The sequence below is a fragment of the Dromiciops gliroides genome, chromosome 3, assembly GCF_019393635.1.
Source record: "Dromiciops gliroides isolate mDroGli1 chromosome 3, mDroGli1.pri, whole genome shotgun sequence".
NCBI classification, from domain to species: domain Eukaryota; kingdom Metazoa; phylum Chordata; class Mammalia; order Microbiotheria; family Microbiotheriidae; genus Dromiciops; species Dromiciops gliroides.
Window position 1 is genome coordinate 251,391,705 of NC_057863.1, and position 11,412 is coordinate 251,403,116.

Sequence of the window (11,412 nt, forward strand, 5' to 3'; positions counted from 1 at the left end):
GTTCTTTCCATACCAATGAAATCCTAAGTCTAGACCCCAAAAGAAAAGTTGTTCATGCACACATTTCACTGGAGAAGTACCAGATATGGATTATAACTTCCCTTTTAATTTTTATTTCTTATTACTATGGAAATCCAAAACAAACAGGTTCATAGTTACAGGCATTGTTTGCCCAGCTTTTATTTAATATTTTGCCTCCATTAATGTTTCCCATGATAACAATGAATAGCTCAATCTAGACAACACAGTCTTTCTTTATGTATCTTTAAGTTAGAATCCACGTCTCTTATAATATCTGGCTCGAGCCAGGACATCATTGCAAAAGTCACAACCGAGGTCTTGATTACTTCTGACATATCCTCTGCCTTCACCGTAGGCACAGAGTCCACCTAAAATAAACAGAAGTGATTCAGTATAGGACAAGGCAATATTTAGAAGGTTGTTATTTCAGGCTTACAAAGAGAACTCTAGACAATTTCCAAAGGCATCTGGCTACCACATCAGAGCTTAGATATTGGGACAATTGGCTCAATGACACTCAATTTGCCATCAAGCATTCCATCACTCTTCTTTTATGCTTTTATTTTTGTCTTTGTGTGCCCCTTGCTTAAAATGTTTGTTGATCGATCAAATCAGTTCTTCAAACAACTTTCATTTCATTAATGCCATTACTTCCTCTACCCACACAATTCATAGCCTCCTACCCCTTAGGAGAGAGTCTTCATGAGTTTCTGTGGTCAAAAACTTTGGCTACTGATCTTCTGTGGCAAAGCCTATGAACTTAACCAGGCTAGAACTTGGATGATAGATCATTTCTGGGATGGCATTGTGAGCTTTTCCAGCTTTGTAGCCCTGTTTAGAACTCCACACAGCAAAGCCTTCGCAAACACAGGGTAACTTTCATATGATGATAGGATGTTCTGTCATGGAGTCGGGGGTGGGGGGTGAATGGGGGAGCCAATGAAATTATATGTACCTCTCAGATACTGGTCAGTGGTCCATGTTGGGAATCTCCTCTGAATTTCTTTGATTCTTGTCGTCAGACTCTCTATAACCTGAACAGCCCGTGTATCACTGCTCCAGTAAGTAGGAATGTGCTGGACACCACCAGTCTAGAAAAAAGGTAACAGAGACATGCCCTATAATAGGGTTTAATGATTGTGGTGCTATTGCTTTTCCCATTCTTGTTCTTGTCCTCAGCATTCTCCTACTACTTCTGTTCTCAAACATGGAAAAGACAAGCTTTAAGACTGCTATAAAGGGGGAGAGTACCAACCATTGTGCCTCTTGCTCCTAAAGTGAAACATAGCAGTAGAAAAAAAGAGAGGTAGAGCTGAAAGCCAAGGGAGGAAGGAAGAAAGGAAGAAAGGGAGGGAGGGAGGGAGAAAATAAGTATTAAGTATCTACTATGAACTAGTTACTATACTAAGCACTTTATAGATATGATCTTATTTGATTCTCACAATAACTCTGTGAGGTAGGTGCTATTATCCTCATTTTACAGTTGAGGAAACTGAAGCATACAGAGGTTAAGTGACTTGCCCAGGGTCTCATAGCTAGTAAGTGTCTGAGGGTACATTTGAACTCGAGTCTTCCTGACTCTAAGCACAGTGCCTCCTGGCTGTTTTTATGTAGTCCAAAATTAATGTAATCATACACACATGACTTTTTTTTTTTTTTTTTTTTTTTGTAATTGTCAAGACCAGTGAACACGGCTGAAAAATTGTTTTTCGGGGCAATGGGGGTTAAGTGACTTGCCCAGGGTCACACAGCTAGTAAGTGTCAAGTGTCTGAAGCCGAATTTGAACTCAGATACTCCTGGATTCAGGGCCGGTATTTTATCCACTGCACCACCTAGCTGCCCCCGAAAAATTGTTTTTCATTCACAATTATAATTCTTTTCAAAGGATCTAAGGGTTGAACTTACTGTGATCTATTAGTTTTGCCAGTTGGTGGAGAAAGAGGAAGAGCAGGAAGAAAAGGAGGTAGAAAAAGAGAGGGAAAAAAAGTTGGAAGAGTAAAGGAACATGTCAATGATTCTTTCAAAAACATTTTAGCAAGTCTGGGAGGGCAGCTAGGTGGCACAGTAGATAGAACGCTGACCCTGGAGTCAGGAGGACCTGAGTTCAAATCCAGCCTCAGACACTTGACACTTACTAGCTGTGACCCTGGCCAAGTCATTTAACTCCAATTGCCTTAAACATCTGGGGCCATCTCCAGTCATCCTGATATATATCTTGCCATTGGACCCAGATGGCTCTGGAGGAGAGAGTAAGGTATGAATGAGGCTGGTGACCTTGTACAGCCCTCCCTCACTTACATCCAATTTACTGCAAGTCATGACATCACCTCCCCATGTCATGTCCTCATTAAAGAATCTGGGGAAAAGCCCAAATCTTATCTATCTTTACTTAGATAAGCATTCATTCCAGGAACACCAGACATTCATCAGTAGAATCAAAGTCTACAAGGCAGCTGGGAGCAATTGTAAGGAAGTCATCCATAAAGTTCAATGAAGGAGGGGGCGGGGCAGCTAGGTGGCACAGTGGATAAAGCACTGGCCCTGGATTCAGGAGGACCTGAGTTAAAATCCAGCCTCAGACACTTGACACTTACTAGCTGTGTGACCCTGGGCAAGTCACTTAACCCCCACTACCCCGAAAAAAAAACAACAAACAAAAAAAAACAAAAAAGTTCAGTGAAGGCCTGAACCTCCTTGATAGTTTATGAAAAAATAGATACTACTTATTTTCCCTATGTAGGGGAGTCCAGATTTGTAATTTTATCATTTGAGAAGCTCCCAAGATGGAAAGTCCCTCCACTCATGCTGATCAGCCACTCTGTAATTTAGAATCCTAAGAGAGTTGTGTGGGGGCACTGAGAAATCAAATAACTTGTCCATGGGTACACAACTAGTATGCATAAGAAGTAGGATTTGAACTTCGATCTTCCTAATTGTAATGTCAGCCCCACTATCTGCTATACCACGCTGCCTCTTTTGTGACATAGAATATAATAAATTATAGCAACGGTAGCAAACTTTCTCAATTTGGCGATAACCCAAGGAGGCATTTTAATTTTCTAAAACATTTTTTGGGCCAATTTTCAGTTCAGTAAACACATCTTATATGTTTGTGTCCAACTCTCCTATCTTCCTTACTTCTCTATGACTGTCAAAGGGGCCACCGTTCTCCCCATCACCTAGGCTTGCAAACTTGGTGTCATCCTTGACCCCTCACTTACCCTTCTTGCACATATTAAATCATTTGTTGAGTCTTGTTATTTCGATCTTCATAACATCTGTCAAGTTGACAAAATGAACTCCCTAAAGCTCATATCTGACTATGTCACGACTCCAATAGCTGCCTGTTATCTCCAGGATCAAACATAAAGAAAGTCTTCTGACTTTTAGAACCCTTCAAAATCTGGCCCTCTCTCAACCTTTCCAATCTTCTTACACTTTCCTCCTTCTCCTCTCTCACCTAACTATGTACTCTATGATCCTTTTTGTTCTTCCTGAACACGATTCTCCACCTCCCTCCTGACTTTCTGCCTTTTCTCTGGCTGTCTCCCATGCCTGGAATTCTCTCCTTCCTCATGTCAGCTTCAGAGCATCCTTGGCTTTCTTTAAGACTGAATTCAAATCTTACCTTCAGAAGGCCTTTCCTGGTCCCCTCTTTATTCCTTCTCCCTGCTTGCACCTTCCCTCCGAAATTTCCATCCATTTATACAACATATATCTTATATGTATAGTTATTTGTACCAGAAGGAGAACTGAGGGCAGCACGGGCCAGGCAAGTCAAGTGATTACTATCACTTTGATCGCCATCTTCCAGCAGATCCTGATGGGGACAGTTGGGGACCCTGAACCCAAGAGCCTTAGGAGGAATAGTGCCTCTTACACAATCAGACCTGCTTCCAACCCAGCCTCCACAGCCATCACCGAGGAGAGAAATCCTTATGGAAAAAGGGTCTGCCTTTCCCAGCAGCAGCAGCAGCAACAATGAACCAACAACCAACAGCAAGCAGATAAACACAAAGGGTCCTGGGAGTGGGAATGCCACGGCCTCACACCACAGATCCTTTTTCCAGACCAATCCCCATGGCCATCATCCAGGGAAGTAACTTTGTGGAGAAGGAACTGAGCATTCCCACCAAGTGCCAACCAGCTGACACCCACAGGACAGGCAAGCCAGCCTCGATGAAGCAACAGGACACCCAGGGAGGGAGATGGGAGTCAGCATCCACAAACATGGCACCATCTACTTAAAAAAAAAATCTAGGGGGCAGCTAGGTGGCATAGCGGATAAAGTGCCAGCCCTGGATTCAGGAGGACCTGAGTTCAAATCTGGCCTCAGACACTTGACACTGTGTGACCCTGGGCAAGTCACTTAACCCTCATGGCCCTGCTCCCCCCAAACCCCCCCCCTCAAAAAACTCTAATAAATCCTCCAAGCATTTATCTAGTGCCTACTGTGTACAAGGCATTGGGCTAGGTAAAGGGATTAAAATCTCCAGAGATCCTGAAGGGGAAATCTGGCCTCAGACACTTGACACTAGCTGTGTGATCCTGGGCAAGTCACTTAACCCCCATTGCCCCCCCACAAAAATCTATAGTACTTCCAAATGAAGTAGTAAAATAGCTGGGCCCTTTCTGTTCTCTATCTACAGGCTCATGGAAACAGCTATATTTTAATTTTAATTGATGTGCAAAAGAGGGGGCCCAAGGTAATAAAAAGATCTGGGTTCTCCTGCTCTTATTAGTAGCATAACCATAGTCAAATCATTCTCTAAGCCTCAGTGACTTCATCTGTAAGATGGGGAGAATAATATTGTACCACTGTCCTTACAGAGTTGTGAGGAAAGTGATTTGCAAAACTTAAATTAGGCCAGTTATTTTTTAAAATATTTTTTCTTTTTTTTCCCCCCAGGGCAATGGGGGTTAAGTGACTTGCCCAGGGTCACACAGCTACTAAGTGTCAAGTGTCTGAGGTCACATTTGAACTCAGGTCCTCCTGAATACAGGGCCAGTGCTTTCTCTACTGCACCACCTAGCTGCCCCTAGGTCAGTTATTTTTACTATTATTAATAGTAGTAGTGGTGGTGGTGGTGGTGGTGGTGGTAGTAGTAGTAGTAGTAGTAGTAAAGTACCTGCACCAAACCGATTCCATTGACTACATTTCCCCCATTGGCAAAGACATTGCCTCCATATGACTCCCGGGACATGATACCAGCAATCACAGCAGGATCCACACAGTATTTTTGGCCAACTACTCTCAATGTGGGCTGATATCTCTGCACATATGGCAAGTCCATTTCAGCCAGCCTTTCAGAAGCACGAACACCTAAAGCGAATGGGAGAGGAAGCAAAGGATGAACACTTTTGTGAAATATGGTTCTACAAAATGTCCATCTGAAACCGGAACCTTGCCATCTCAACCAGGGGTGGTGTATTCATGGGATTTCGATAGAGCATCTAAAATGCAGAGCCCCAAGTTTTACTTGTGAATTAGTGATGTTAACTTAAAGTATCCCTGGGCTTTGGTCCCCCCCCCACCACTGTCTTTTAGGTATTGTCTCTCCCGATTAGAACGTAAGCTCCTTGAAAGCGGTGGATGGCTTTCATTTTTCTATTTGTATCCCCAACGCTTAGCAAAGTGGTTGGCAAGTAGTAACAGCTTAATAAATGTGGCAGATTTCCTCCCCGCCCCTCCAATTCATCTGGGAGTTTCCTACCTGAATAAAATCAAAGATCTGATCCCTAACTCTTTCCAGTTTTCAAAGCGCTTTCACACAGATATTCTTCCAGTCATCCTGAGAGGTAAGCCAGGTAATTATTATTACCTCCATTTTACTTATTGTAGGCTCCAAGAGGCCATATGACTTGTCCAAAGTACAGGGTTAGGAAGGGCTAGGATTAGGGCCAGCTAGATGGCGCAGTGGATAAAACACCGGCCCTGGATTCAGGAGTTCCTGAGTTCAAATCTGGCTTCAGACACTTGACATTTACTAGCTGTGTGACCTTGGGCAAGTCACTTAACCCCCATTGCCCCACCAAAAAAAAAAAAGGACTGGGATTCAGGTCTCTTCATTCCTGATCTAATGATTATCTATTGCACCCCACCATTCCTGCCTCTCTTAAGAAGAATTGGGGGGGGGTGCAGCTAGGTGGCGAAATGGATAAAGCACCAGCCCTGGATTCAGGAGGACCTGAGTTCAAATCCGGCCTCAGACACTTGACACTCACTAGCTGTGTGACCCTGGGTAAGTCACTTAACCCTCATTGCCCTGAAGAAAAAAAAAAGAATGAGGGGAATAATATTTTGAAAATTGAAAACAAATATTTATTCACCTGACTAGTCAATCACTTAGCAGAGGTATGAATTAGAGGCAGGAGAAGATAGGGACCCTCGGGGAGGGTGTGATGTAGAGGAAGGAATGATTTACATGTTTTTCACATTAGAGGAAGTTCTTTGTAAGAGGATCCAGATGCTGTGGGTCATAAGTGAGAGAGCACTGGGCATGGGATGCTGAGTAAAGAGATTGAAATCCTTCTTAAATTCTCCAGGGGTTTGCGTTGTTATGAGCAAATCTGAGTTCTCAGGAGGGGAGCGGTAACATTGAACCTGGTCCGTGAAGGGGAGGATTGTGGCTGCCATATGGAAGAATGGGAATAAGTCATGACCAAGCTGTAAAAGTGAATCAGATGACTAAGGTAGAAATATGTTTAATGTGATTGTACATATACAACCTATATCAGACTGCTTTCCGTCTTGGGGAGTAGGGAGGGAAGGGAGGGTGGGAGAAAAAAAATTTGAAACTAAAAATCCTGTGAAAACAAATGTTGAAAACTATTCTCATATGTAACTGGAAAATAATAAAAATACTTAAAAAAAAGTGAATCAGATATTTAGGGACCTTTCTAAAGCGACAGAAAAAAAAATCTAGAAAAGAGAAAATAGCTTCCTATTATGGTAAGTACCATACCACAGTAATTTAGTCCTCTACGTCTTCCAATTATACATGAAGCTCCAGGGGTATCGATGTTTCTGATATTTCCATAGCATCCCCAATTAGCACTTTCAGCAGGGTCTGGAGGAAGAGAGAGATTTCAGAGTAAGCTATCTAGCAGATAGAATTCAGAACAGTTTTGACTGTGGGTGTGGTCACATAATAGAAAACGCTAGCAGTGAATTCTTGCTTCCTGCTCTGTCGACTTTAGAAGGGGGCAGGGAGATTCATTTTACCCATCAATCGTCGCTGATCATCTGGGAACAGGGCTGTAAAACTACATACGCACTGTTGGAGGCAGGAAAATCTGCCTCTCAGAGCTTCCTTCTCCATTATTCTGATACATGTGGAGTAAGTATGGTGTCGCCTTAAAACTTGGGAAGAGTTGCCTTCTTGAGAAATTTCACAGAGCTGAAGAAATCAAGGACTCAGAAAGAGGACGCAGTTGGGGACCAACGGCTCTTGAGAAACTAATCTCCAATGTAAACGCAAAATTATTTCCAACTTATCTTGAATTCTAGTCTGTGAAATATTTAGACATGGTTTTGGAAGAGTGGTTTTTGAAAGATACTCCTTTTCTCAGTTTGATTTTTCTCCTATTCCTTCTTCTCTAAGACCTCGATTTAGTCCCAGAGTTTCTCTCTAAGGGCTTAGATATCACTTTAACCAGATATGTTTTTTAAATAGAAGCCTAGCTCTCAGGGAAAGAGATATAGGAAATGTGTCCTCTGCCAACAAGATGGGTGGAAGGCTGTGTGTGTGTGTGTGTGTGTGTGTGTGTGTGTGTGTGTGTGTGTGTGTGTGTGTGTGTGTGTGTGTGTGTGTGTGTGTGTGAGAGAGAGAGGAGTGAAGATTTTTAATTCATCTCTTTCATCCATTAAAATACTAGGCGTCGAGAGGCCGCTAGGCGGCGCAGTGGATAGAGCACCGGCCCTGGAGTCAGGAGTACCTGAGTTCAAATCCGGCCTCAGACACTTAACACTTACTAGCTTTGTGACCCTGGGCAAGTCACTTAACCCCAGTTGCCTCACTAAAAAAAAATACTAGGCGTCCCTCTTGGGGAAGTCTCATTTCATTCTACCTGGGAGGTTTGCTTGTAGATAACTGCTAGCCTGCAGATAGTTACTGAAAGGAAGAGGCTCCTTCCTTAGGGAAACTATCAGAACTATACATAAATTATGTTCTTCTTCTTCTTCTTGTTTTTGGCCAGACAATGAGGGTAAAGTGAGTTGTCCAGGGTCACACAGCTAGTTAAATGTCAAATATCTGAGGCCGGATTTGAACTCAGGTCCTCCTGAATCCACGGCCAGTGCTTTATCCTCTACACCACCTAGCTGCCCCATAAATGATATTCTTAATCGCTAATAATAACTAGCATTTACATAGCACTTTAAGATTTACAAAGCACTTCACAGAAAATACCTCATTTTACCCTCAGGTTTACCAAAACTGGTAGTTAAGTGCTATTATCCCCATTTTATAGATAAGGAAAGGAAGCAGGCAGAGACAGTAACTTGTCCAGGCTCACACACCTGGGATTTGAATTCAATTCTTCCTGATACCGGGTCCAGAGCTGTATCTGCTATAGCCTACTTGCTATTCATTGAGCTATTATTTCTCCTATTATATCCCCTCTAAAATGACTCCTGGTATTGGTTCTGGCTAGTTCAACTTGGGCATAAGTGTCAACCAAACAGGTCCCTGTTAAGCTTAGGAGTTGGGTAAAAGGAAGGGATGTCTCCAGAGAAGATGATGAGGTAATTTCTGAGGGTGGGAGCTAAAAAGAAAGGCTTTTCCAAGTTACAGGATAACTAAATGAAATTGGAGATTGCCTTTTTGTTAAACTCTTTTTTTTTTTTTTAAACAGACCTGTGATTTCATCAAAGTCTGGGAGATCTGGGTAATGCGCTCCCTTTGTCAGTGCTCATCCTTCATCTTCTTTGAAACTACTTATAGCCTTGGAGAATTAACCATTAAAATGCCCCTTCACTTTCTTCATTTGGTTGGCCTTTCTAATTGTTTTGAGCATGAATTGCAGTAAATTCTAATCAAGTCATGATCCAACAATGAGTCCTTAGGAGACAATAGCTTACAGCAGAAAGATCAGTGGTTTTGGAGGTAGAGGACCTGGGTTCAAATCCTCCCTCAGCTATTTACTGCTTTCATGGCCATAGGCTAGGCATACAGCCATCCTGTGCCTCAGTTTCCTCAAAGGAGGTTGGACTAGATGAGCTCTGATGACCCTTCTAGCCAATATGCTTTGAGGGACTTGAGCTGGATAACTTCTTAAGGTTCCTTCCAGCTCTGAAACTTTGAAAAATATGTAGTATATTTCATATATTTGAATATATTCTTAAATGGAATTCTGAAAATTCCTCCCAATCCTCCATCAAGCTCACAGTTGTGAAAAAGATACTATTAGTCTGAAAGGGAAGTATGAATTCCTTTTACATCTACCATTTTTTGGATTAGGAGATTATAGATAGGGAGCAGCTAGGTGGCACAGTAGATAAAGCACCGGCCCTGGATTCAGGAGGAATTGAGTTCAAATCCGGCCTCAGACACTTGACACTAGTTGTGTGACCCTGGGCAAGTCACTTAACCCTCATTGCCCTGCCCCCCCCAAAAAAGGAGATTATAGATAAATACATAGCTCCAGGTATGGAAAAATACCTTTTCTCCTTTATTCTTATGGTCAATATATATGGAAGTAACTCAGGTTTATCAATATTGGCATTCATTTCCCCTTTATGATTGGTATAACATGTTCTTTTAAAAGTGTGTATCTTTCCAAGACAATCACAAAGGACTAATGATGAAGTATACCATCCAACTCCAGAGAAAGGATATATCAGTATATTGTCTGAATACAGATTTAAGCATGCTATTTTCCACTTTCTTTCATTCTTTTTTTAAAAATTAAATTCTTCTTATACAAAAATTACCAATATGGAAATGTTTTGCATGATTGCAATAAAAAAAGGAGTATATCTTTTGTAAATGGAATAATAAGTAAATTCCAGTAGCATACATTTAAATTTTGACCCCAAGCAACATTTTGCCAGTCTTCATCCTCAGAAATGACCTAGTTGGGGCAGCTAGGTGGCACAGTGGATAGAGCACCGGCCCTGGATTCAGGAGAACCTGAGTTCAAATCCAACCTCAGACACTTAACACTTACTAGCTGTGTGACCCTGGGCAAGTCACTTAACCCCAATTGCCTCACCAAAAAAAAAAAAAGAAAAGAAAGAAATGAGCTAGTTAACCTATTTCCTTTCCTTTTTTTGATGGGCTTCAAAGAGTAACAGGGACCTGATAAAGAGCTAGGCCTGGAGTCAAGATGACTTGAGTTCTGGCTTCAGACATCATGTGACCTTGAAAAAGTAATTAATCCTCTGTCTGCCTTAGTTTCCTTCATTAAGCTCCTACCACCCCAGTGTTATTGTGAGATTCAAATGAGACAATATTTGTAAACCACTTAGCACAGTGCCTAGCATATAGCAGGAATTTAATAAATGCTTTTTCTCTTCTCTTCCCTAGTTCTCTTCCTATACCTCAGTCCTGACACCAGAATTTATTAGGAGGAGGAAATAAAGGCTTTAAAAAAACAACAACTTCAATTTCATATTTTAGAAGCTCCATGCACCTATCCCCACAGTTCCCCTTTTCCTCCCCAAGCCCAATCACAAATAAATGTTGGGATTTCCAAATGGAAAGGGAAAATCAGTGACTTACGAGTAAGTGCAGCAAGGCCCAGAAGCAGCCAATAAACAAACATGTTGATGTCTCTTGTCCTGCAGGACCTGAAATGGTTTTGAAATAAATATTAATTTGAAGGGGTGAAAGCATCAATAGGTACCATAAAAATCTATAATTTTTCTACGGGAAAAACAAAAATAGGAAGAACCAAATTTTCCCAGGTCCCAACCAAGAGAAAAAAAGAAATCATCTGAACTGTAATGGGGGGAGGGGAGTGGAATGGAACTTAGTTCTTTAGGCTTTGGCATCCTTCAACAATCTTTCGAATGACCTGATTTCCCCCTTGGTTTGTAGTGGTTCAAACAATCATGAGTTTTCCAGATACTTTTCTTTTTCTTTTTTTTTCCCAGACATTTTTCAAGATGTGTATTTAAGGCACAATTGTTCAGTCACTTTTCAGTCACGTCCAGTTCTTCACATCCCTGTTTGGGATTTTCTTGGCAAAGATACTTGAGTGGTTTTCCATTTCCTTCTCCAGGTCATTTTACAGATGAGGAAACTGAGGCAAAAAGAGTTAAGTGATTTGCCCAGCTAGTACATAGCTAGTAAATATCTGAGGCTGGATTTGAACTCGGGTCTTCCTGACTCTAAACCTAGCACTCTAGCCACTACACCACCTAGCTGCCCTTTAAGGAGTAAATT

At 41.8% G+C, this 11,412-nt stretch overlaps 1 protein-coding gene across 1 annotated transcript; it reads right to left on the reverse strand.

Annotated features, from left to right (window-relative positions):
* Positions 1-201: 201 nt before the first annotated feature.
* On the reverse strand, positions 202-10,789 carry LYG1 (lysozyme g1). Its single transcript, XM_043990454.1, has 5 exons — positions 10,747-10,789; positions 6,988-7,092; positions 5,176-5,345; positions 977-1,112; positions 202-389 (listed from the first exon to the last, which is right to left on the reverse strand). Exons 1-5 carry the CDS (start codon positions 10,787-10,789, stop codon positions 271-273), a joined length of 573 nt encoding a protein of 190 aa, XP_043846389.1. The 3' UTR covers positions 202-270.
* Positions 10,790-11,412: the final 623 nt, after the last annotated feature.